The following is a 23,678-nucleotide window of genomic DNA, read 5'->3' on the forward strand; positions in this document are numbered from 1 at the left end:
AAAAGTGTATACTGCTGCACAAAAAATATAAATTGACCACACATACAGTACACTACAGTATATACTGTTGTAATATAAATATACTACAGTATATAAATACGGTATACTGTACTGTAGATGTACACTACAGTTTTCTATATTTTTTTTTGTTAAGTTTTATAAATACAGTATACTTACGCATTTGTTACCCTTGGTGCCTTTTTGCGGTCTCTGTTTTTTCCTTGTGCATGATAGCACACGGTGCTTGATGGCACAACGAGGCCAGAAGCAGTTAACCAGCGCTGGATATCTGCAATTCGTTTTCCGCTCGTGTACATCTCCTTCATTCTCATGCTGAGATCCTTTGAAATCTTCTTAACAGGCATTGCTGCGAGTACTGTAGAAAGAAATACAAACACAAGAATGTGTATTCGATGTTTAGTCGATGTGTATTCAATGTGCAGTGAATCCACAAAATGGATGGTGTATTTATATGTTAATGACTCACATTACAGACCACCCACTTTCAACACCTGTACCTGGCCGCCATGCATAAAAGGTTGTACACGTTGCATAGCCCACCACTTGCTGATCTTTATCTGAGCCATTGTCCAGATACTGCATTGTGCCTCCCGCTTACATGGAGCATCCCCGGTTCTATGGACGAAAGAACCATCTCACCTCTGCTGTGCCTGCCACACTGAAAAAGAGAAAGGCAGTTACCGTTTCCAAGCCAAAGGCAAAGCGACAGGCTAAGGCCAACAAAGAAAACCTTCTGCTGACCCCAAAGGCTAAGGGTTTTAAAACACGTCAGCCTTATTATGTGAAGAAGAAATACGGTACTGTGCTCGGTACGCAAGACGAATGGCAGCCAACTCACCGAATCCGCAGACCACTTGCTCCCATAAGCTTCGACGACTCTGCTGTAGCTGTCCCGGAAATCTTCAGCCCGGCTTCTCCACCCCCATCTTCTCTGGTTCCATCTGAAGATGCTGCTGCCTCTGAAATCCACGGGTCACTGTCTCCTTTGCTCTTGGACGACTCTGCTTCTCTCCCGGAAATCCAGCGGTCACCTTCTCCATCCCTCTTCGACGACGCTGCAGCTTCTCCTGTACCGGGCATCCCCAGGTCACCTCTTCCACTCTCCATCGATGCCGCTTCTCTCCAGAGAACACCCATCTCATCCTCCGTTGCACCCATCCCCCCAGATCTCCAGATGCAATGCACAAGCAGCTCGTTAGACCGAATCCTGAATGGGCTAACTGTGGATCTCCCCGGGAATTCTATTGTGCTGGCAAAGCTAGATCTGCTTCTGGAGTCGGTGCTACATATGGAGCAACGGATGCTACAAATGGAGCAACGGCTGGATCAACGGATGCTACATATGGAGCAATGGATGGATCAACGGATGGACAAGATAGAGGCTGACATAGCGGGCATATATTATTTGCTCGGTGTTAATGCCCCTGTTTCCCCGACACTGGAGCAGGGGGGTGACATGGATGTGATGCATGGTACCTTCGACCCCCTTCCATCACCAAGCACACCCCCTCCACCAGAAGATGCAGTGTACTATGCTATTGAGGAGGACATGACAACCCCGTCAAGACCACGCCAGGAGACAACCCGGCGACCACTACCGGAGGAAAGCTTCCTCCCAGACACCCTACCATTGCCCATCGCCTCAAGTACACCCGCTCCCAAAAGACCTCCTACACCCGCTCGCATACAAACAGAGCCCGACATCTCCCTGTGCGATCTGCCACCGGCGCTGAGGGAGAAGTATAGGGTGAGGAGTGCTGGTATACCACACAAGTATGCCTTGATCATATTTAAACACCATGTTCCCTACACATTGTACTGCGTGTGGGTGTTCAAAGTGAACTATGATGGGAATCGCCAAAAAAAGGCCCTTCCTTCTAATTTAAGGAAAAAGATTGTGGAAGAAATGCAGCGCTATTACCCTGTTACAGATCCTGTAATGAGAGGCGTTAGAGACTGCATTAATGGCATTTTGCGCCATGCAAGGAATCGGCCATGGATGGAAAATGGGGAGGACTTTCAGTGAGACCATACTGTAATATTGTGCTGTACTGTACAGTACATGTTTTACCCTATAGTACCTGCTGTACTTAAACAAAGGATACTGTATGTTGTTGTGTGTTGCACGGTTTTTGTACTGTATTTGTAAATAAAAGTTTTTAGTGGCGACTTCAGCAATAAAAGAACTGCTTAATTTATCTCACACTCAGTACTACAAACTGCTTTTTGCTGCCAGACTGCAAACCCGCAAGACCAGCAACATTGTAACAAAAGAGCAATGAGCGCGCAATTGGCGTGGGAACTTCTGTTCTAAGGCCCCTAGAAATAATATTCTTTATTTTATTTATAAACTCACATTTATAAACCCCGTCACCCACCCCCGCTACACACAATAAAAATAATCACACACAGCATCCCCGCAATAAATAAATAAATAAATACAAATAAATACATTTGAAATACATTTTTATTTATAGTGTAGATGTGCAGGGGGTCTCGGGAGCTGAACCGCACTGGTTTCAGGTCGGGGGACCTCCTGCCCCCGAGATACAGGCCCCTTTAGGGGGTGCCGGTATCCCTCTGCGTTTAAAGGCCCCGATCACGTGATCGCGGCCTGTAAACCAAGCAGAGCAGAGGGATACCGGCACCCCCTAAAGGCTTGGGGGAGAAAGGATGTGACGTCAATAAGGATAAAGTTCCCACGCTCTGATTGGCTACCGTACCACGTGACAGGTTTTCATTGACGTCACATCCTTTCTCCCCCAAGCCCCTGACACATGGTATACCAGAGCCAATCAGATTGAGTGTGAATTGTTTAGGGATGTAAATAATGATTGCTAATTGATTTTTGTTTACGTTTGATTAATTTGCAGAATGTATATGGTGCATAGATTTTATGCATATTGGAATGTGAGTTTTTTCATTGGTTTGTGATCATATACAGTAGATTGTGAGATCAGTTAGGATTTTTAAAGGAAATTGATTTTAATGTAGTGTCTGTATGGAGAAGTGTTTGGTTGTAGGGCAGTATGCTTTTGATAACCCTTCTACATTTATTTGTACTGTATATTGGTTTATCATGGGTGTGTACAGGTATATAAGGTATATAACGTGTGTATATATATATATATATATATATATATATATATATATATATATATACAGTATACTGTATATATCTCTCTCTCTCTCTCTTTCTCTCTGTCTCTCTGTATGTATATATATACAGTATATATATATAGTTGCATGATGAAGCCACAGTACAAATTCATGGGTGAAGGGTGGGTATCGTGCCTGTGTGGCTTAACCCCTTAATTACCTTTGCGGTTATTATCCGATAAGGTGTTTAAGGGGTTAATTGATATCTGAATGTAATTGCAATGTATTGGATTTGTATTTGCTATGTACTGTATGTTGTGGACAAGACAAGGATTTTGCTGGCAACGGACACTTCGTATTGATGAGGTCAGTAGTACTTTATTTTTTTGTAAATGCTAGTTAATGTTTTTAATAATGGGCAATTAATCTATTATCCATATCTGGATAATAGTTATTTTGCACATTATTGTACTGTAGGTGTTGGGGGGGAGGGTGTATGTATTGAATGTATAGGCCAGGTTTATTTTTTTTACATTTAGGGTTACTTCCGTGGTTTTGCGTGGGACCTCTGGAGACCACCCGCGGGGAATCCTTGGGTATCCTAAAGGGTAGCAGGCTGGTGGTTCCACGGGTGACACATGCGGGCATGACGATGTGTGGTCCCACTTCTGTGGGGGCACCTCCGACCCGTAGTCTGCGGGCATGACGATGTGTGGTCCCACTTCTGTGGGGGCACCTCCGACCCGTAGGTGCGGGGATGATGATGTGTGGTCCCACTTCTGTGGGGGCACCGCGGACCCGTAGTGAGCACCCGTGAGTTCCCCAGACCCCCATGGGAACCACCCGAGGCCCCGCAGACACCTGTGGGTTTGACCCGGGGCTCCCAGACATCCTTGGGCCTACCGTGGGGACCCAATTGTGGCTCACGGTGACCCAAGGAGACCACCTGGGCGCCATGGTGCTGGCAGGATCCACCAGCAGGCCTCCAGAACCTGGGGGTGGGGGGTTCCCCAACGGTATGTGGGTAGGCCTCCCTTGTGGGTAGTTAGTGGGTGAGGGTTGAGGGTGGTTAGGCCTCACGGGGTGGGGGGTTAGAGTGGGAGGGTATGTACAGTAGGCATCCCGAGTGGTGGGTGAGGGTGGGTTAACCCCTTCATGACTGTAGCGGTTAATAACTGCTATGGTGATTAAGGGGTTAGGGGACATTACTTTGTATGTTTTAATTTTTGTGTCTGTTTTGCAGAAGCGGAGGGGCCATGGCCAGGATGGGGGGGGAGGGGGTAACGGTACAGTATGTGGGTAGGGGGTGAGGGTGGTTAGACCTCACAGTACATTATGCACATTGGGTCCCCCCCCCTCCCCACATTTACATACACTGCACGACATCAATGCAGGGAGGGTTTACCAATGCAGGGAGGGTTTACCAATGCAGGTAAGGCTTTAGGCCTTTATATCTCTCTCCCTTCATTGTAATCTGCTTAACAGAAACATTAGGGGGGAAGGGGCTTTAGGCCTTTATATCTCTCTCCCTTCAGTGTAATCTGCTTAACAGAAACATTAGGGGGGAGGGGGCTTTAAACAATGCTGTGTATAATGTATAAGGTTTTTTACAATTAGATAGATGTAATCCTTGGTATTGTAAGGGTTAGCTTTGGTTTTAAATTGTGTTTTCTGGTTGGTACTTACTGTACAGTATATATTGACTTTTGTTTACTTGATTGGTTAAAGTGTTTGTTTGGAAGTGTTTGTACAGTATTTACTGGTAGAGTAGCTTGCAATTATATTGTTAACATTCATTTGCAGAATGTACAGTATATGGTGCATAGATTTAATGCTATGCATCATTTACAGTATACAATGTAAATGCAATGTACTGTGTGGATTGGAATGTTATGTTTTATATTGTAAAATCAGTTAGGATTATTAAATGGATTATTATTATTATTGTCTGTACTGTATAGAGAAGCGTTATTTGTAGGACAGTATGATTTTGATAACATTCTACATGTACTGTATTTGTATATTGGTTCATCATCTGTGTGTATATACTGTATACTGTATACTATATATATATATATATATATATATATATATATATATATATATATATATATATATATATAATATACAGTGTTCGACAATCCTATACATTTACTCGCCCGGGGCGGGTGGATTTAACCCCAGGCGAGTAAACATTGGCCAAGCAGCACACGTGTTTTTTTTTTAAATTTCCCCCGATTCGCGCTGCAATTTCCCTGCTCGCGCTTAAAAAAAAAAAAAAAAAAAAAACTCCCTACCCGACTGCTGTTTGGCGCGCGCTCCCAGGATTTGTGGGCGCGCGGCCAGGCTCTATATGAGCCCGCCCCCAACGAGCAGCCATTCTTTCTGCCCGGACATCAAGAGTAAGTACACGCCATGCTGCGGCCCCTCTGCTCCTTCCTGCGATCCCCCTGGTCTCTACATGGCTCCCTACTCCCCACCGCGGCAGCTCTCCTGTCCCCTCCTCCTGTCCCCGTCCCCTGCTCCTGTCCCCTTCCCCATTCCCCTGCTTCTGTCCCCTTCCCCTCCTCCTGTCCCCTGTTCCTGTCCCCTTCCCCTCCTCCTGTCCCCTGCTCTTGTCCCCTTCCCTTCCTCCTGTCCCCTGCTCCTGTCCCCTTCCCCTCCGCCTGTCCCCTGCTCCTTTCCCCTTCCCCTCCTCCTGTCCCCTGCTCCTGTCCCCTTCCCCCTCGATCCACCGATCGCTGCCCCAGGCGGGAGGTCCCCACTGCTTGCAGACTCGGCCCTAACCACGTGACTCCCACCTACCCTGCCGCCTCCCCCGCCAGCTAGCTTCATGCCGCCGCGGGCTGGGGGGAAGAAGCAGTCTGCAAAGCTGCTTGGCCGCGCACTGTGAAGACATGCCGGCGAGGGGAGCAGGGTAGTAGCGGCCACTGCGGGGCTGACTGTCCCCTGGGGGATATCTCGCCACGTGCCTCCCACCCACCCTGCCTCCCCAAAGCTTCCAATATGCCCGCGTGAGGTATGGGGGGGGGGGGGGGGGGGTGTCGGCCTGCCCCCCCCCCCCACGAGCGGGGGGTGGGTGGGGGAGGAGCGTGGTGGTGGTGCTGGTCGTGGCCTTTCCTTCCCCCCCCGCCCCCCCGTGTGTGTGTGTGTGAGCAAGTGTATGGGAGCAAGTGTATGGGAGCAAGTGTATGGGAGCAAGTGTATGTGAGCAAGTGTATGTGAGCAAGTGTATGTGAGCAAGTATATGTGAGCAAGTGTATGTGTGTATGTGTATGGGAGCATGTGTATGTGTATGGGAGCATGTGTATGTGTATGGGAGCATGTGTATGTGTGTATGTGTATGGGAGCATGTGTATGTGTGTATGTGTATGGGAGCAAGTGTATGTGTGTATGTGTATGCGAGCAAGTGTATGTGTATGGGAGCATGTGTATGGGAGCAAGTGTATGTGTGTATGGGAGCATGTGTATGTGTGTGACACCAGAGGTACCCCCCCAATCAGTCACCACCCCCCCCCATCAGTCACCACCCCCCCAGTCAGTCACCACCCCCCCAGTCAGTCACCACCCCCCCAGTCAGTCACCACCCCCCCAGTCAGTCACCACCCCCCAGTCAGTCACCACCCCCCCAGTCAGTCACCACCCCCCCAGTCAGTCACCACCCCCCAGTCAGTCACCACCCCCCAGTCAGTCACCCCCCCCCAGTCAGTCACCCCCCCCTGTCAGTCACCCCCCCCCCCCAGTCAGTCACCCCCCCAGTCAGTACCCCCCCCCCCAGTCAGTCAGTCACCCTCTCTGTGTATCACCCACCCTCTGTGTGTCACCCACCGTTTCTCCCCTCTGTCTCTCCCCCCACACTCTCTCTTTCCCCCACACTCTCTTTTTTCCCCCACACTCTCTTTTTCCCCCACACCCTCTCTCTCCCCCACACCCTCTCTCTCCCCCACACCCTCTCTCTCCCCCCCACACCCTCTCTCTCTCCCCCCCACACCCTCTCTCTCTCCCCCCCACACCCTCTCTCTCTCCCCCCACACCCTCTCTCTCTCTCCCCCCCACACCCTCTCTCTCTCCCCCCCACACCCTCTCTCTCTCCCCCACACCCTCTCTCTCCCCCACACCCCTCTCTCTCTCCCCCACACCTCTCTCTCCCCCCACTCTCTCTCTCTCTCCCCACTCTCTCTCTCTCTCCCCACTCTCTCTCTCTCCCCCCACTCTCTCTCTCTCCCCCCACTCTCTCTCTCTCCCCCCACTCTCTCTCTCTCCCCCCACTCTCTCTCTCTCTCCCCCACTCTCTCTCTCTCTCCCCCCACTCTCTCTCTCTCTCTCCCCCACCCCACTCTCTCTCTCTCTCCCCCCACTCTCTCTCTCTCTCTCTCTCTCTCCCCCCACTCTCTCTCTCTCTCTCTCTCCCCCCACTCTCTCTCTCCCCCCCCACTCTCTCTCTCTCCCCCCCACTCTCTCTCTCTCCCCCCCCCCCACTCTCTCTCTCTCCCCCCCCCACTCTCTCTCTCTCCCCCCCCCCACTCTCTCTCTCTCCCCCCCCCCACTCTCTCTCTCTCCCCCCCCACTCTCTCTCTCTCTGCCCCCACTCTCTCTCTCTCTCTGCCCCCACTCTCTCTCTCTCTCTGCCCCCACTCTCTCTCTCTCTCTGCTCCCACTCTCTCTCTCTCTTCTCTCTCCCCCCACTCTCTCTCTCCCCCCACACTCTCTCTCTCCTCCCCCACACTCTCTCTCTCCCCCCCCACACTCTCTCTCTCTCCCCCCCACACTCTCTCTCTCTCCCCCCCACACACTCTCTCTCTCTCCCCCACTCTCTCTCTCTCCCCCCACTCTCTCTCTCTCCCCCCACTCTCTCTCTCTCTCCCCCCACTCTCTCTCTCTCTCTCTCTCTCTCTCTTCTCTCTCCCCCCACTCTCTCTTTCTCCCCCCCCACTCTCTCTCTCTCCCCCCACACTCTCTCTCTCCCCCCCCCACACACTCTCTCTCTCTCCCCACACTCTCTCTCTCTCTCTCCCCCCCACACACTCTCTCTCTCTCCCCCCCCCACACACTCTCTCTCTCTCCCCCCCACTCTCTCTCTCCCTCTATTCTCTAACCCCCCCACACTCTGGATCGCTTATTTACCCTATATATCTTACTTGCCCTATACTACACCGAAATAACCTATATTGCTGTCTTCCAGATCTGACTCAAGCTTCACACGGAAGATATCGAAATCCCCCCTAACCCAGAAGACAGGTAGGGAACACATCCCCTCCAATGTGTAACATTGCGGGAATGAGGTACCTGGACATTGAGGGACTGCGGATCAGGTAAGATCCCAGGCGGGATTACTGCTTTAGATATTGGAAGCGGGGGCGTCCAGACACAGGTTAAGAGGTTCAGGAAACTAGTCATTCACATCTGGCTTTTATTTCTAGATCTGAAATTTACTCACACACACACGTAACAAGGCCTAATTGTAGTATAATGTAATACAATAAATACATTTATGTCAAAAATGAATGTTGTTCTGACTAGGAATTTATTAAATGTATTTTATTTATATATTTTATTTTAAAGCGGGTTGGGGGCGGGACTAGGGTTGGGGGCGGGACTAGGGGCGGGGTTGGGGGCGGGACTAGGTGGCGAGTAGATTTTTTGGTTGGGCGAGTAGATTTTTGGGTGATTTGTCGAACACTGTATATATATATATATATATATATATATGTATATATATGTATCAGTATATATATACTGTACACAGTATATACTGTATATGTACTGTATAGGGATTGTTATTATATATACTGTATACTGTATATATATATCCAGTATATATACAGTATATACTGTACAGTATATATTTATTTCTCTTCATGTATTTATTTATTTATTTAGATTTATTTATTAATTGTGGGGCTGCTGTGCGTGAATTTTTTTTATTGGGGGTGAGGGGGGTGTTTGGCCCTTGGTGTGAGTTTAGGACTTGCAGCAGCAGCACAATTAATAAATAAATCTAAATAAATAAATAAATAAATGACAATAAATACATTTGAAATACATTTTTATTGATAGTGTAGATGTGCAGGGGGTCTCCGGAGCTGAAGCGCACAGGTTTTAGGTCTGGGGACCCCGTGCCCCCCGAGATACAGGCCCCTTTAGGGGGTGCCGGTATCCCTCTGCTCTGCTTGGTTTACAGGCCGCGATCACGTGATCGGGGCCTTTAACGCAGAGCACTCAGCACTCAGAAACACAGGCCAGGCAGATTTAACACACACACACACACAATAGGGGGAGGTTTTTTTTACATAGATTGCAGGGAAGCTTAACGCACACACACAATAGGGGGATAGGGGGAGGGATTTTTACATAGATTAGAGAGAAGGCAGGGAGTTTTAAAAGCGAGAATAGGGGGAGGGGGTTTTACATAGATTAGAGAGAAGGCAGGGAGTTTTAACACAGACATGAAAAATATGTATTGAATGTATTAATTGTTTATTATGCCTTAACCCCTTCATTGCCTTAGCGGCTATGCACATCTACACTATCAATAAAAATGTATTTCAAATGTATTTATTGTCATTTATTTATTTAGATTTATTTATTTATTTTTTGGCGGCTGCTGTGTGTGTGTGTATTTTTTTATTGTGGGTAGCGGGAGGGTGGGTGAATGGGGTATTAGCCCCAACGATGGTTGGGGAGGGCTTGCGGGGGGGGGTAGCGGGAGGGCTTAACCCCTTCATGACCGTAGCGGTATTAACTGCTACGGTCGTGAAGGGGTTAAGTGCACCTGCAACCCCCCCCCCCTCCCTCAAGTCCTAAACTCACACCAAGGGCCAAATACCCCCCCCACCCATCCCCACTACACACAATAAAGCGTACACGGTGGGTTAACCCCTTCATTGCCTTAGCGGCTATCCGCTATGGTAATGACGCAGCATTTTCTGTAATTTTAATAATATTGAGCAGGAGCAGGGGGGGTCCCTGAGCATTAATTTCTGGCTCAGGGAACCCCCTGCTCACTGTACAATATTATTAAAATACAGAAATGATGCTTCTTTACCATAGCGCATAGCCGCTAAGGTAAAGAACGAGTGTTTATTTATACTGTATATTGTATGTGTTTTATTGATACTGTACATGTGCAGAGGGTCTCCAGAGCAGAAGCGCACAGGTTTCAGGTCTGGGGACCCCGTGCCCCCCGAGATACAGGCCCCTTTAGGGGGTGCCGGTATCCCTCTGCTCTGCTTGGTTTACAGGCCGCGATCACGTGATCGGGGCCTTTAAACGCAGAGGGATACCGGCACCCCCTAAAGGGGCCTGTATCTGGGGGGGCACGGGGTCCCCAGACCTAAAACCAACGCGATTTAGCTCCGGAGACCCCCTGCACATCTACACTATCAATAAAAATGTATTTCAAATGTATTTATTGTCATTTATTTAGATTTATTTATTTATTTTTTGGCGGCTGCTGTGTGTGTGTGTATTTTTTTATTGTGGGTAGCGGGAGGGTGGGTGAATGGGGTATTAGCCCCAACGATGGTTGGGGAGGGCTTGCGGGGGGGGGGGTAGCGGGAGGGCTTAACCCCTTCATGACCGTAGCGGTATTAACTGCTACGGTCGTGAAGGGGTTAAGTGCACCCGCAACCCCCCCCCCTCCCGCAAGTCCTAAACTCACACCAAGGGCCAAATACCCCCCTCACCCATCCCCACTACACACAATAAAGCGGGCACGATGGGTTAACCCCTTCATTGCCTTAGCGGCTATCCGCTATGGTAATGACGCAGCATTTTCTGTAATTTTAATAATATTGAGCAGGAGCAGGGGGGGTCCCTGAGCATTAATTTCTGGCTCAGGGAACCCCCTGCTCACTGTACAATATTATTAAAATACAGAAATTATGCTTCTTTACCATAGCGCATAGCCGCTAAGGTAAAGAACGAGTGTTTATTTATACTGTATATTGTATGTGTTTTATTGATACTGTACATGTGCAGAGGGTCTCCAGAGCAGAAGCGCACAGGTTTCAGGTCTGGGGACCCCGTGCCCCCCGAGATACAGGCCCCTTTAGGGGGTGCCGGTATCCCTCTGCTCTGCTTGGTTTACAGGCCGCGATCACGTGATCGGGGCCTTTAAACGCAGAGGGATACCGGCACCCCCTAAAGGGGCCTGTATCTGGGGGGGCACGGGGTCCCCAGACCTAAAACCAACGCGATTCAGCTCCGGAGACCCCCTGCACATCTACACTATCAATAAAAATGTATTTCAAATAATTTTTATTGTGCCGATGTTTGCGCAGAGAGAGAGCAGCGGATCTCTCTCTGCTGCAAACACCACGCCCCCGCCGCCCATACAGTAGTATCATTTATGTATATGCATACAGTATACAGTACTGTATGTGTACAGTACTGTATGTTAGGGCTTATAGGGGTTGTTGTTATACAGTATATATATATATATATACTGTACAGTATATACTGTATACTGCATTACAATTCATTATAGGGGACGGCTTCACAGAGAACAGCTCGCAAGCGCCACCATGTGTATTTTCACGGCATTGCAGTATTTCAGCAAGCCGGAATAAAAAGCTTAAATCCCTGCCGGAAAAGAACGCAATGCACTCTGGCAGAAAACGATCAGAAACCTGAATACACCGAGTATACCCGAATTCGCGGGACTAGCCGAGCTCGAATAAAGTGTGTCGCCAGTGTATAGAGGGGTCTGATCCCAGAACCAGGAATCAGGCTGCGCGGAACTGAGTGATTCCTTACTCAACCTAAACAGCTAAAGAGGCAGATCTCCTTCCTTAAGGCCTGTCCCTGAAGCAACCACAAACTGGGGGCAAGGGTAACTGTATCTTGGGCCTGTGGGGTTAACTGGCCTAGTACAAGGAGCTACGGCTCCCCTGCACCCTCACTCACCCAGCTCCCTGCTCCAACTCTCTCATGTCCTTCACTGTCTGCTTTCTGACTGCATACAACAATGTAGGCAATTCCCTGCTGCAGAGAATCTGTCAGCCTTAGTGGCTGTCAGGCTGCAGGTGATCTGTGTGAAAGGGCAGTCCCCAGAGGCTGCTGGGAGTTGTAGTCCACTCAGGACCTCTTTAGCATTGGGGCCGCATGCTCTATGTGTAATGGCCGCCGCTACTCTCCACTGAGCCTGCGCAACTCTGTAATGGCTGCCGCATCACCCTAACTGCTCATGCGCGACTTCTAGGGGTCCCTGCACTACGGAGCACCATCGGTGACCTGTCTCCCTCTGTGTAATGGCCGCCGCATCTCCTGGGGCTACACTTCGCAGGCGCAAGCTTCCGCATATGCGCGAACGCACACAAAATGGCGGTGACTGGCTGTAGATGCCGCCGAGAGCTCCCGGCAACGCGCTCACCCCTGCCGCTCCCTGACACAATGCAGGGGTACTCGCTACGCCGCGCAGGTGAGGGGTGCCAGGGGGGACCCTGTTACATGTATTAAGAAGTATTGGGATTCACGGAAATGAGCAGATAATTAGCAATGTACAGTAGGGACCCTGGTGCATTCACTAAGCAGCGTTATAGCAATCACACTGTTTTGGTTTGTACATTTATAACCTTTCTTAGGTATGAAGTGTCACGGGAGACTAGAACATGACCCAGGGATCAAGGCACAGACAGGACAAGCAGTTAAATAAAGAACTTTTATTCTAGCCGGTACCAGCAAGCAGAGCACAAAAATAAACACAATCAGAGCTATACTCACAAAAAATATGGCATACAGGGGGAATCCTAGCTGGCTAGATGTTGAGCGTCACATCAAATGCTTACTATGGGCCTCATGCAGTAAGCGACGATTATGTGAAATCGGCAAGCTTATCGATTAGTCATGTTATTGACGTTTTTCCCTCTCCGTATGCAGTAAGTGCCGAATACATTCAAAATCAACCAGAAAACAAATCCGCCCACTCTCACGATGATGAGCCGATCACACACAGGTGTATCGGCGTGCGTGGCGGGGTGCTGTTAGGTTGCACAATCACAAATCTTGCTGAATCAGGCGAAACAAGCATGTTTTTGATTGCGCGCCATATTTAAAGGCAACGTGTACTGCTAATCATTCTCTGTGTTGTTGGGAGTGAGAGAGAGAGAGAGACGCACAGAGCTGGACGATTGAAGATTTGCATATTGACTGAGAGACTTGTTGTGTATTGGGTGAGCTTTGTCCTTTGTTGTTTTGTTTACATCTTTGTCTTGTTTTATATGTGGAAGTGGGTCGTGTGATTGCCTGTACATTTCTTGTCTGTTTTTTGTGAGTGCTGGAAGTATGCCCGCAAAGCGTGGGAAGAGTGATGCTGGTGGGAGTGGGAGTGCTACTCGTGGGAGTACGCGTCGGAGTGAACGTACTGTTCAGGGGAGTGATGTTGCTGGTGCACCGAGTGGTGTTGCTGGGAGTGGGAGTGCTGTTGCTGGGAGTGTGAGTGCTGTTGCTGGGAGTGGGAGTGCTGGTGCTAGGAGTGTGAGTGCTGGTGCTAGGAGTGTGAGTGCTGGTGCTAGGAGTGTGAGTGCTGGTGCTAGGAGTGGGAGTGCTGGTGCTGGGAGTGCTGCTGGTGGCGCAGTTGCTAATGGGGTGTCTGGTGGTGGCGTGCTTGCTGGTGGCCAGCTTTTGGAGGCTCTTCCATTGGAAGAAGGAGAGTCCAGTCAGCACCAGCCAAGCTCTGACCCTAAACCTGCTCGGAAAAAACGTGTGGAGAAGCCACGTAATCCTCGCTTCAATGACCAGGAAAATAGGGCTCTTGTCACTGGCATTCTGGAGCACTATGACAGTCTCTATGGACATTTAGTAGGTAAGTGTAACTTTACATTTATTATTCAAATACATGTGATCCTAGGTCATCTGAGTTTTGTTCATATGCAAATATGGGTACACAATATCTTTCTATGTTCATTAGTGTGGAAACACAGCTTTTTATCATGCCTTACAAGGACAAATAAACACAGGCGGTCAATTTGCCAGAACTGCATACAATATGAATGCAACCTTGCTTACATGTATAGGTTTAGTAGTGAATGCTCATGTGCTGCACATATTACACATAAAACAGCATGTTTGCTATCTCTTGGAACAGCTAGCAGTGTAGGAAACTGGTGCTTATATTATTATTAATTTACCTCATATCTTTTATATGTTTTTCAAGGGCGGACAAGTGCAGCAAGCAAAAAAGAAATGTGGGACACAATAGTCATTGGTGTCAATGCCTGTGGGAATAGTGTCAGGGACAAGTATCATTGTCGGAAAAGATTTGATGATATTAGGTCCAAATTGAAAAAGAAAATACAAGACCAACGCGTGCATGCTACTGGCACTGGAGGTGGGCCCACACCACAACGTCTCATATTGACTCCATTGGAGGAGCTGCTTCGGCCAAAATTACTTACCGTCGTCGTGGAAGGCTTGGCTGGTGACCGTGACATTGGAATTTATCCGTCACAATTTCCAGCAGGTGATAAATATTACTGTACTAGGCGTGTCGTTGCTTACAGTTATTTTGCATATTTACACTGCTTTTTATACTGTCTTCACAATATAAGCATACCTGCATCTATATATGTATATGTCTGATTCTGTATATATATATCTCAAAATAGACATATATGTAGTAGTCCTACTAAAAGCAGTAACTAATATAGCACGTGCCATTGCGTGCTCATTTACATGTGAATTCCCAAAATGCATAGCTGCAGTGGAAGCAATTGATGGTGGGCGAAGATGGGGAACAACAGGGTAGTACACATGTGTAACACATGTTCATGAGAAATTATTAGTAGCTACAGGTACAGAACAGAAATATGTATCATATTATTGTGTATTTTATTGATTTTACTCCGACAAACATGACATTACTGCCTATTTTAAGCATGCATCAAAGAAATTGCATGTAACGGCCTACAAACATCACTGGCACTAACACATCTATAGTTGCTTATGAAAAGGTCCATTTTTGCTTTATGTCATATACAGACAGCATAATGAGGCACACGTATCATATGTTATGTCATTGTTTTCATAACTTAAACACTGCAGATGACTACTTAGCTCATCTACCATTGTGTTAAAGCAGCTGCAATTAATATCTCATCACAGCATACACTTCAACAGAGGGGGTGGGGTTCAGCACACACACTAATTACAGCCTCATTTCACGGTCAACTTAGTTCACACCATTTGCACCTGTTTCAAGTCATTGAAAGGTGTGGCTGATTAGGCTTTTTGGGGAAGGGAATACCTTTCTTACAACCTGAATAGCACAACTGAAGTTAATCACACTCATTTGAAAGCTTAACTCTAGCTACTAAATGCCCCAACAACTCATTACTTATCAAAGCGTACGTCACACATTAGTTCACTCATATCTATAGTTGAACTACTATGAAAGACACATTATCACACACTGCATGTGTTGTCTTGTTGAGTCACAGCCACATTCAGGTGTGCCACATCTTCGATTAATGTACCACACATATCCTCTACCAAAAACAACACTTTTTGCAATATGACCACCTTCATGATAACCATTGTGAATGGTCATCTCATGATAGTTACTGTATGTACATTATGATACTGATATCACTACACAACATATGATTTTTATGTACTCATTTAATCTATTTATCCTCACGCATTACTGCAGAAACATAGTATGTTGTATGTTAGGGAACTCAAAAATTCTAAGTACACAGGCATGTACAGTGTTATTACAACTATTTATGTTCACTTTCACACACATTTTCGGTTAAGGAACTGATGTTGTTAGTTAATCATAAATACAGAACATACAATAAGTGTTTGTTCAATATTTACACATGTAAATGTAAAACTTATGTTATTGTTATATATAGTTGCCCCTGGAGGACATGTGTCACCTGAGATGGAACAAGTGTCTTCACCTGGGTCAGCCAGCTCAACACTACTAGAAGGTGAGTGTATCATTTGCTGGCCATATAATATGTGCTCTTCTATATGTTATGTTGTCATGTGCATTATTTGTTTTGCACATCTTCTTTAAATAGGATTACTTAGTGTCAGTGAAAATTAAGTGTAAGGCAACATGTATTGTGTTAGTGATGTTAATTATCATGTAGGACTTCTGAGTTTAGAGCAACTTTTCATTCATTCATATTTCATACTGAGTCCAAACATTATTCGTAAGTCAAGGTAGTTTTTAATGAGGTTATAAAACGTATGCTAACATGTTAGGTGTTACTTAGGACACAGTACAATTACATAGTAACACAGCATACATTAACATGCCATTTAATAATGTGTACATTTCTTTTTAGAACATCATGGTGATGAGGATGATGAGTATGATGAGGATGACGCCACAGAAGAGACTGAAATACAATCATGTGACCATGAAGAGGTGCCAATAGAAACTGTTGTACCGCCAAATCGTCCATCAACTTCCACATACGATGCAATTGTAGCTTCAGAAGGAAAAATAGTGGACGCAGAAAATCGTCGCCATTCAGACATGATGACAGTGCTGGAAAGGATGATTGGACTGCAGGAAGAAACAGTATCACAATTGGCACATCTCCACAGAGTCATCATTGAAGTGCCTAAACAGTTGCAAAAAATCAACACCTCATTCGAAGCATTAGTTGTTCAGCAAACACAAGCTAATTACTGGAGAATGACTAATGTACCACAATTCAACACCTCCCAGCCAGGATCTGTTCATGCAGGTCAGTTTTCACCACATTCATCTGATATTCATTCACCAGGCCCAAATGTTACCGGTCAAGTAGCAGACATTGCTGTGCAGGTTCCTGATGACATCCTACCGCTGCCATCTGTACAAATTCAGCAGCAGACACCTACAAAGGAGGCGACAAAAACAAAACAAGACACACATGAAACAGACCAACCATCACTTGTGCAGTGTCTACCAACTTGCTCACATGTGTCACTGGGCACAAGCCCTGTCCGTGAACAGTCACTACCCAAAAGCCCTGTAGGTGAGTCGCTGCCCAAAAGCCCTGTAGGTGAATCGCTGCCCAAAAGCCCTGTAGGTGAGTCGCTGCCCAAAAGCCCTGTAGGTGAATCGCTGCCCAAAAGCCCTGTAGGTGAATCGCTGCCCAAAAGCCCTGTAGGTGAATCACTGGCCACAAGCCCTGTAGGTGAGTCACTGGCCACAAGCCCCGTAGGTGAACAGTCACTGGCCACAAGCCCTGCCCGTGAAGTGCCAGAGGCCACTCAAAGTGGCTCTGTTGTGCCTAAAGTTGGTGGCAAAAGAAAAAGGAAAATTCAAGAGACAACAAGCAGGCCTGTTACTCGCTCGCAAAAGGAACAAAAAAAATAAATGTTATAATTCAGAAAATATGTCTTTGGCCTTGTTTTGTTAACTTCAGATTATCTAATTACTATTGTATGTATGCTGAAGACTGTGTTGTTTCCAAACTTTCAACTATGTTCTTGTACACGTGAAGTTTTGGAAATGTTAACACTCATAATTAATTGTGTTATAAATATTTATGTTGTAATCGTCTGTTCAGTAATGGTCCACCAGGAGCCAGTTGCTAAGTTTAGAGAAGCTGCCATTGACTTTGCAGCAAAACATTGCATTTGGGTGTGTTAATTGATGTAAGAATTGCATATGCATATTAGTCACATGCAATTATTAAAACACCTAAGTAAGTGCAAACATCTTTCTTGTACGTGTACAGCAGGATTATGTGTAAATTATTACTTACCTTTGCCTTGCCATTGTAATTTTGTCCTTTAATCAGTTGTGTGTTCGTTTCTATAACATCTCAGAATGTATAATAATATATATACACACACACACACACACACACACTGAGTGAGTGTGAGTGTGAGTGTGTGAGTGTGTATATATATATGTATATGTGTATATGTATATATGTATATATGTATATATGTATATATGTATATATGTATATATGTATATATGTATATATGTATATATGTATATATGTATATATATATATATATATATATATATATATATATATATATATATATATATATAGTACTATATAAACTGGTATACACAAACTAATACACTTCATGCTTCCTTGTGAAAACACTATTTTAATAATACAGGCCTAATGTTTGAGAAATATCCTAAGTATGAGACTCTAACAGTATTGTGCTTAAACAAATGTTTATTACTTAATTCAATCATGTTTCTCACCATTTAAATAGGTTTCATACAAGGTATACTTAATGCCATCAATGTTGTGTGTACTCCTGCAATATAAAAAAAAATAAAATATAATATATAAATATATATATATTTTTATAAGAGATATATTTATATATATATATATATATATATATATATACACACGTATTTAAACTCATGCAGACAGGGAGTTAACCAGACTTTCACATACACACAGAAATGTAAGCGGGGAAAAAACATTTCTTTTTGCAGGTGTGTTTTTACTGATATGCCTGGCTAAGAAATATTTTCACACACTGGTCTTTGTTAGTTTTCAAAAAAACACTATGTGAACGCATTCAAAGTCTAGGGATGTTTTTCACAAACGAGATAAAAGAAGGAGAAATGTTTCTCCCACAGTCCCATATCACGAACCACAACTGTTAACCCAATTAGACAAACAAATCCAATTGGCGTTTGAAATAAGGAGTCAAAGTAGTTAGTTTTGTTGACCTTGACAAGGAAAAACAGGAGTTTGTTAGCCATTCAGCACATTCATTTTGATGAGCAAATAACACAGACCTGCACACAGCTTTTGTGCTACTCAGACATGGCTGATGAATTCGTTAACAATATTAATCCCCTTTTAGGGTATAAGTACATGATCTGTGAAGCCATCTTGAACAGTCGCGGACAGAAAGCAAGCACACGCCAAATCGATGATTTCATTCGAGCAAAATATCCTTATTACCAAGACCGTAAGCATGCACGGAATTTTAATTCCTCAATAAGATTCACTTTATCAAGTAATGACTTTTTTGAACGTGACCAGGATAAGCTACAACACACCTATGGTTTCTGGAAGATTGCCCCGGAAAAACAATTTCTCCTGAAAGACGGCACTTATATTGTCGTGAAAGGCATATTTATTCCTAATGGCAATAGCAATGTATCCGCTACTACTGATCCGTTTGAATCGATACGTGCTGCAATATCTGCAGCCTCCATTCCTGAAACCCACATTGTACAAGAACAAAAGTACTATGATTATGTACCAAGCCTTTCAGCTGAAAATGCATTGGAATGGGAACCGGAAGAAATGAACCTACCTCCCGACCAATTATTTGAAGAAAGCAGTGGCGATTCCTATGAGCGCATCCTGGAGGAGATATGTGCCATACTGGATTCAGCGGTTGGGTTAAGCGTGGATGAAAATGCCTTGCATTTCTGGAGCGACCAGTTGCAGCCAGGCGAAGAGTTAATTCTAGAAGAATGGTAAATATAACAATCGTTATGCGTTGACTCTGCGTTTAAATTTTTTTTTTTTTTGTAACCACCATTTTCACTTTCAATGCGTGGATACAGCGTAACATTGCAGACTGCATAACATGTAGCGATCACAAACAAATTGTTTCCTAATACAATATAGTAGGACCTGAAAGAGTAGTACACATTGCTGACGGAATAAATATACGTACTTTCCTATCCCTTTAAACATATTAGCAACATTTTACCATTACTCTAACACATACCTGTTTTGTTATCATGCAACATCTACAACATTGAAAACCGGGTCCACCACGTATGACGTGGGACCCTTGTCATGGGCCAAGGCGTCCTTAAAAAGGATTAGTGATGTAAGTCCCGCTCCCAAGCGACGTGCGCGCCTCAAAGCCTATTGGCTGTCATGTTTTGTTATAGTAACGGTAACTGCAGTGTGTGATGCGTGCGGCTCAGTGTTTGTAGGCGTACCCTGGGCGTTAGCCGAATGTTAATTGAGTGGGAGGAGTGTTAGCGTGCGTTTCACGCTGGCTTAACATGACGTCACACGTATTGCATTTGCGCATTGTGTTATCGGCCGTGCTTTCTGTTCAAACACGTCTGTTTAAAAAGAATACAGATGTACTCGTTTAGAACGAATGTAGTTTCGTCTTCATTGTATTTGAAATAAAGATTTTATGTTTAATGGTATTTTCAAGATGTATTGAACGCACAACGTACGCTTTGTTTTGCGCATGCGCTAACAGTTAGTGGAGCCAAGCGTGAAGTGCGTGCGCACACAAAGATGTGCGCGCACATCTTTCAGTATACAGGCAACGTTCACTTCTTATACATAGTTATGCCTGCTACAAATTTAAAGAAACATTACATACTGATGAACAGTTTTACTTCTAACATATAAGTGACTGACGTGTGTATCTACACAATCATATAGAGCTGCGTAACGCGTTGTCACGGATGCATATCTAGTAAGGTGCCATCTTTGACCATCATGTGTTTGCTGTATTTCAGAGATGTCGGGGAAGATACAATCGGATCAATGTATGATTTCAGAAGAGTCTACCTTTATATGAGATGATTGTGAGGAGGAGCCACCGACTACTATACTACATATGGAACTAATTTTATATTGCTTGCAGCGCTTATTAACAAACAATTAAAAATGTGATACCCTTATGCCTATATTGCATAAGCACTTAATTAACATAATGATGTTGCAAAAGAGTGCCTCATGAATTTTTATTGAGTGTTCTTTAATGACTACTAACATTTTATGACATGGTGTGTTTTATATATAACAACCATTCCCACTCTGCTAACACATTTGTGTATTCTAATATGTAATGGAACGTATGACTGTCGAAACTATGTAACAATAATAATAATAATATGAGCATGTTCATGTATAGGGCTGCTAGTTGTACGCAGCGATTTACAGACACATGTTTCAGCCTGAGGTCCCTGGCCCGTGGAACGTACAAATGTTTTTTTGCCGCATGAGGCACAGGGAGATAAAGTGACTTGGCCAAGGTCACAAGGAGCCCACACCGGGAATTGAACCAGACTCCCCTGCTTCAAACTATCAGTGCCAGTGTGTGTCTTTACTCAGTGAGCCACTCCTTCTCCCAATGTAAAGGACACTTACAACCAAGTAGCCATTTATTTTTAAAATCTCTTGTTACATGGGTATGTAGATAAAATGGTTTGGGACTGTAGCAAATAATGTTACTGGCCAGATGTTATGGTCCCCTCCAATGCATGATGTTCTGAATATGACATCACCATCATGTTATGAAGTACGTTTCTGTGTATATTTCATTAACCTAACTAACTATAGTTTACTGTGTTTATTAATCGTTTAGAAATACATAGTATAGTCAATATGATGATATAAGCTACCATAATAAAGCTGGTGTTATCATTTGTCGGTGTTATACATGGATCCTACACCAATTGATAGAGACACAAACAGTTGTCTTAAAAGTGTGTCTATGCTAGTGATGAATGTGCTCCCGTAAGTAAACAAATAAGTACAGTTATCCCCTTTTCTCCAACCACCTCTATATTACATTAATGGAAATTATAAGGAAACATACATAAAATGTGATGAAATGTGAGTAATCATTTTGTAATACAATGCACATGAAAGCTCAAGAGTAGCTAAATGCATATACATGATACAGAAAGTACATATATGTAACATTTGTGTTTAAACCAATATGTTGGGTTTTGACTTCAAATAATTATAGGAAGATTGATGTAGGCACATCTTATGAGAGATGTCAGCAAATATACATACCATGATCAGTCATACTGGAGATATACCTATAATGCAAAGGAACAATATAAAATTGCAAACATTGACATGCCATCTTCAGTACCGTAAACAACACAGCAAAGTGTGTATTTGGTGTTAAATGTACAACACCATGTATATTTCATGACATTCAAAATGTAAATCAGCCTGGTGTACACATCATATGGATGTACATGTTACACTGCACCAATAACATTGTATGTAAGCATACTAGAAGCATGAATGATTATGGGCATAATATGTGTTTTGTCTTAGCATAAGGAATAACACAATGCTAAAATATTATTGCTTTGTTACCCAAGTTGTATTCACATACACACAACTAAAGTACAATTGAAGAGGGATTATATAACCTGTGCAACAATAACATACCGGTGCCACATCCCTTTGTGCACACAGCAGAGAAAAGAAAGGTGTGCAACCTATATTCATCTGTGTCCTAACAGAAGGTTATATAAAGAAACATTATTGTTAATATAACATAATTAAACTATAAAAGTAGTACTAGGAACATATGAGTTTGTACTTACAAGAAAAAAATGAATTGATGAGATTCTGTCGTGTCTGGCCACCACTGGCTGTTTGTTCATTTTCAGCAGCTACATGGGTGGGATGCTCGTCTACCAAAGCCTCAGCTAGGTCTGACTGTACATTGTGCCTGAGTGCAACATTGTGCAAAATGCAACAGGCAAGGATAATATCAGACACTTTTTGAGGCTTGTATAGAAGAGCCCCACCAGTTCTGTCCAGACACCTAAACCTGGTCTTGAGTAGGCCAAATGTCCTCTCTATAACAGATCTTGTAGATATATGGGCTGCATTGTACCTGTCCTCTGCTTCAGTTTGAGGGTTTAGCACCGGAGTCAAGAGCCACGGCCTAATTCCGTATCCTGAGTCACCTATAATGAATGGAGCACACATAAGCTGACATTAGTGATCAAATTGTACAATGCCAACATTCCTAAATCAACATGTGTTTTGTGTTAGAACATGTAAATATGTACTCACCCAGCAGCCAACCAGGTTCAAAATGTCCCTCTTCGAACGCATGGAAGACTGAAGAGTTCCTCAGGATAGAGGAATCGTGACTGGAACCAGGGAACTTGGGTACCACATGCATTATCCTCATCGTGGCATCACATACCACCTGTACATTGAGTGAATGGTAGTGCTTCCGATTGCGGTACACATGCTCACTCTGACTAGGTGCAATCAAAGCAACATGTGTGCAATCGATTGCACCCAGCACAGATGGTATCCCTGCTATATTATAAAAGCCAGTCCTGACTTCCAGCCACTCTGTTGCCTCTGTAGGAAAATGAATATAATTCCTAGCGCGTCTATTGAGTGCATAGAGAAACTGGGTCAAGGCCCGCGAGAATGTAGATTGCGAGACCCCGCCCACTATGCCCACAGTTGTCTGGTATGACGCGGAAGCAAGATAATGTAATGAGCACAGCATTTTAACAAGCCCAGGGACTGCACGACCTCTGGCTGTGAAAAAATCTAAATCCCCCCTTATCTCCTCATAAAGAGCTAAGATTGCTGCTGAACTCAAACGATAGCGACTTACAATCTCCTCCTCACTCATCCCATCTAACAGGGTTCTCTCCCTGTACAGACGCGGACGAGGCACAAGTTGTCTCCTCTGTCTTCTCCTCTGATCTCCTGTCCCTCTACCTGTCCCTCGGCCTGTCCCTCTCCCTGTCCCTGTCGTATCCGCGTCACTGTCACTGTCCCTCGGTGTGTCCCTACCTTGCCCTATATCATTCTCTTGATCAGCAAGCATGTCATAGAAAAGAATGTTCCTGC

The 23,678-nt window shown here is 44.9% G+C and overlaps 1 protein-coding gene across 1 annotated transcript; it reads left to right on the forward strand.

The window, feature by feature from the left end:
- Window positions 1–14,057: 14,057 nt before the first annotated feature.
- LOC142494419 (uncharacterized) lies at window positions 14,058–17,467 on the forward strand. Its single transcript, XM_075598950.1, has 3 exons — window positions 14,058–14,581; window positions 15,978–16,055; window positions 16,419–17,467. The coding sequence occupies exons 1-3, from the start codon at window positions 14,305–14,307 to the stop codon at window positions 17,441–17,443; spliced, it is 1,380 nt and encodes a 459-aa protein (XP_075455065.1). The 5' UTR covers window positions 14,058–14,304; the 3' UTR covers window positions 17,444–17,467.
- The last annotated feature ends 6,211 nt before the right edge of the window (window positions 17,468–23,678 follow it).

This window comes from Ascaphus truei, chromosome 5 (genome assembly GCF_040206685.1).
Source record: "Ascaphus truei isolate aAscTru1 chromosome 5, aAscTru1.hap1, whole genome shotgun sequence".
Lineage (NCBI taxonomy): Eukaryota > Metazoa > Chordata > Amphibia > Anura > Ascaphidae > Ascaphus > Ascaphus truei.

What these genes read in the sequence shown, in the direction of transcription:
- LOC142494419 (XM_075598950.1), top strand. Translation starts at nt 14,305, where the DNA reads ATGTGGGACACAATAGTCATTGGTGTCAATGCCTGTGGGAATAGTGTC. An exon ending in TCCGTCACAATTTCCAGCAG is followed by an intron (nt 14,582 to 15,977) that starts GTGATAAATATT and finishes TGTTATATATAG; the next exon opens with TTGCCCCTGGAGGACATGTG. An exon ending in CAGCTCAACACTACTAGAAG is followed by an intron (nt 16,056 to 16,418) that starts GTGAGTGTATCA and finishes ATTTCTTTTTAG; the next exon opens with AACATCATGGTGATGAGGAT.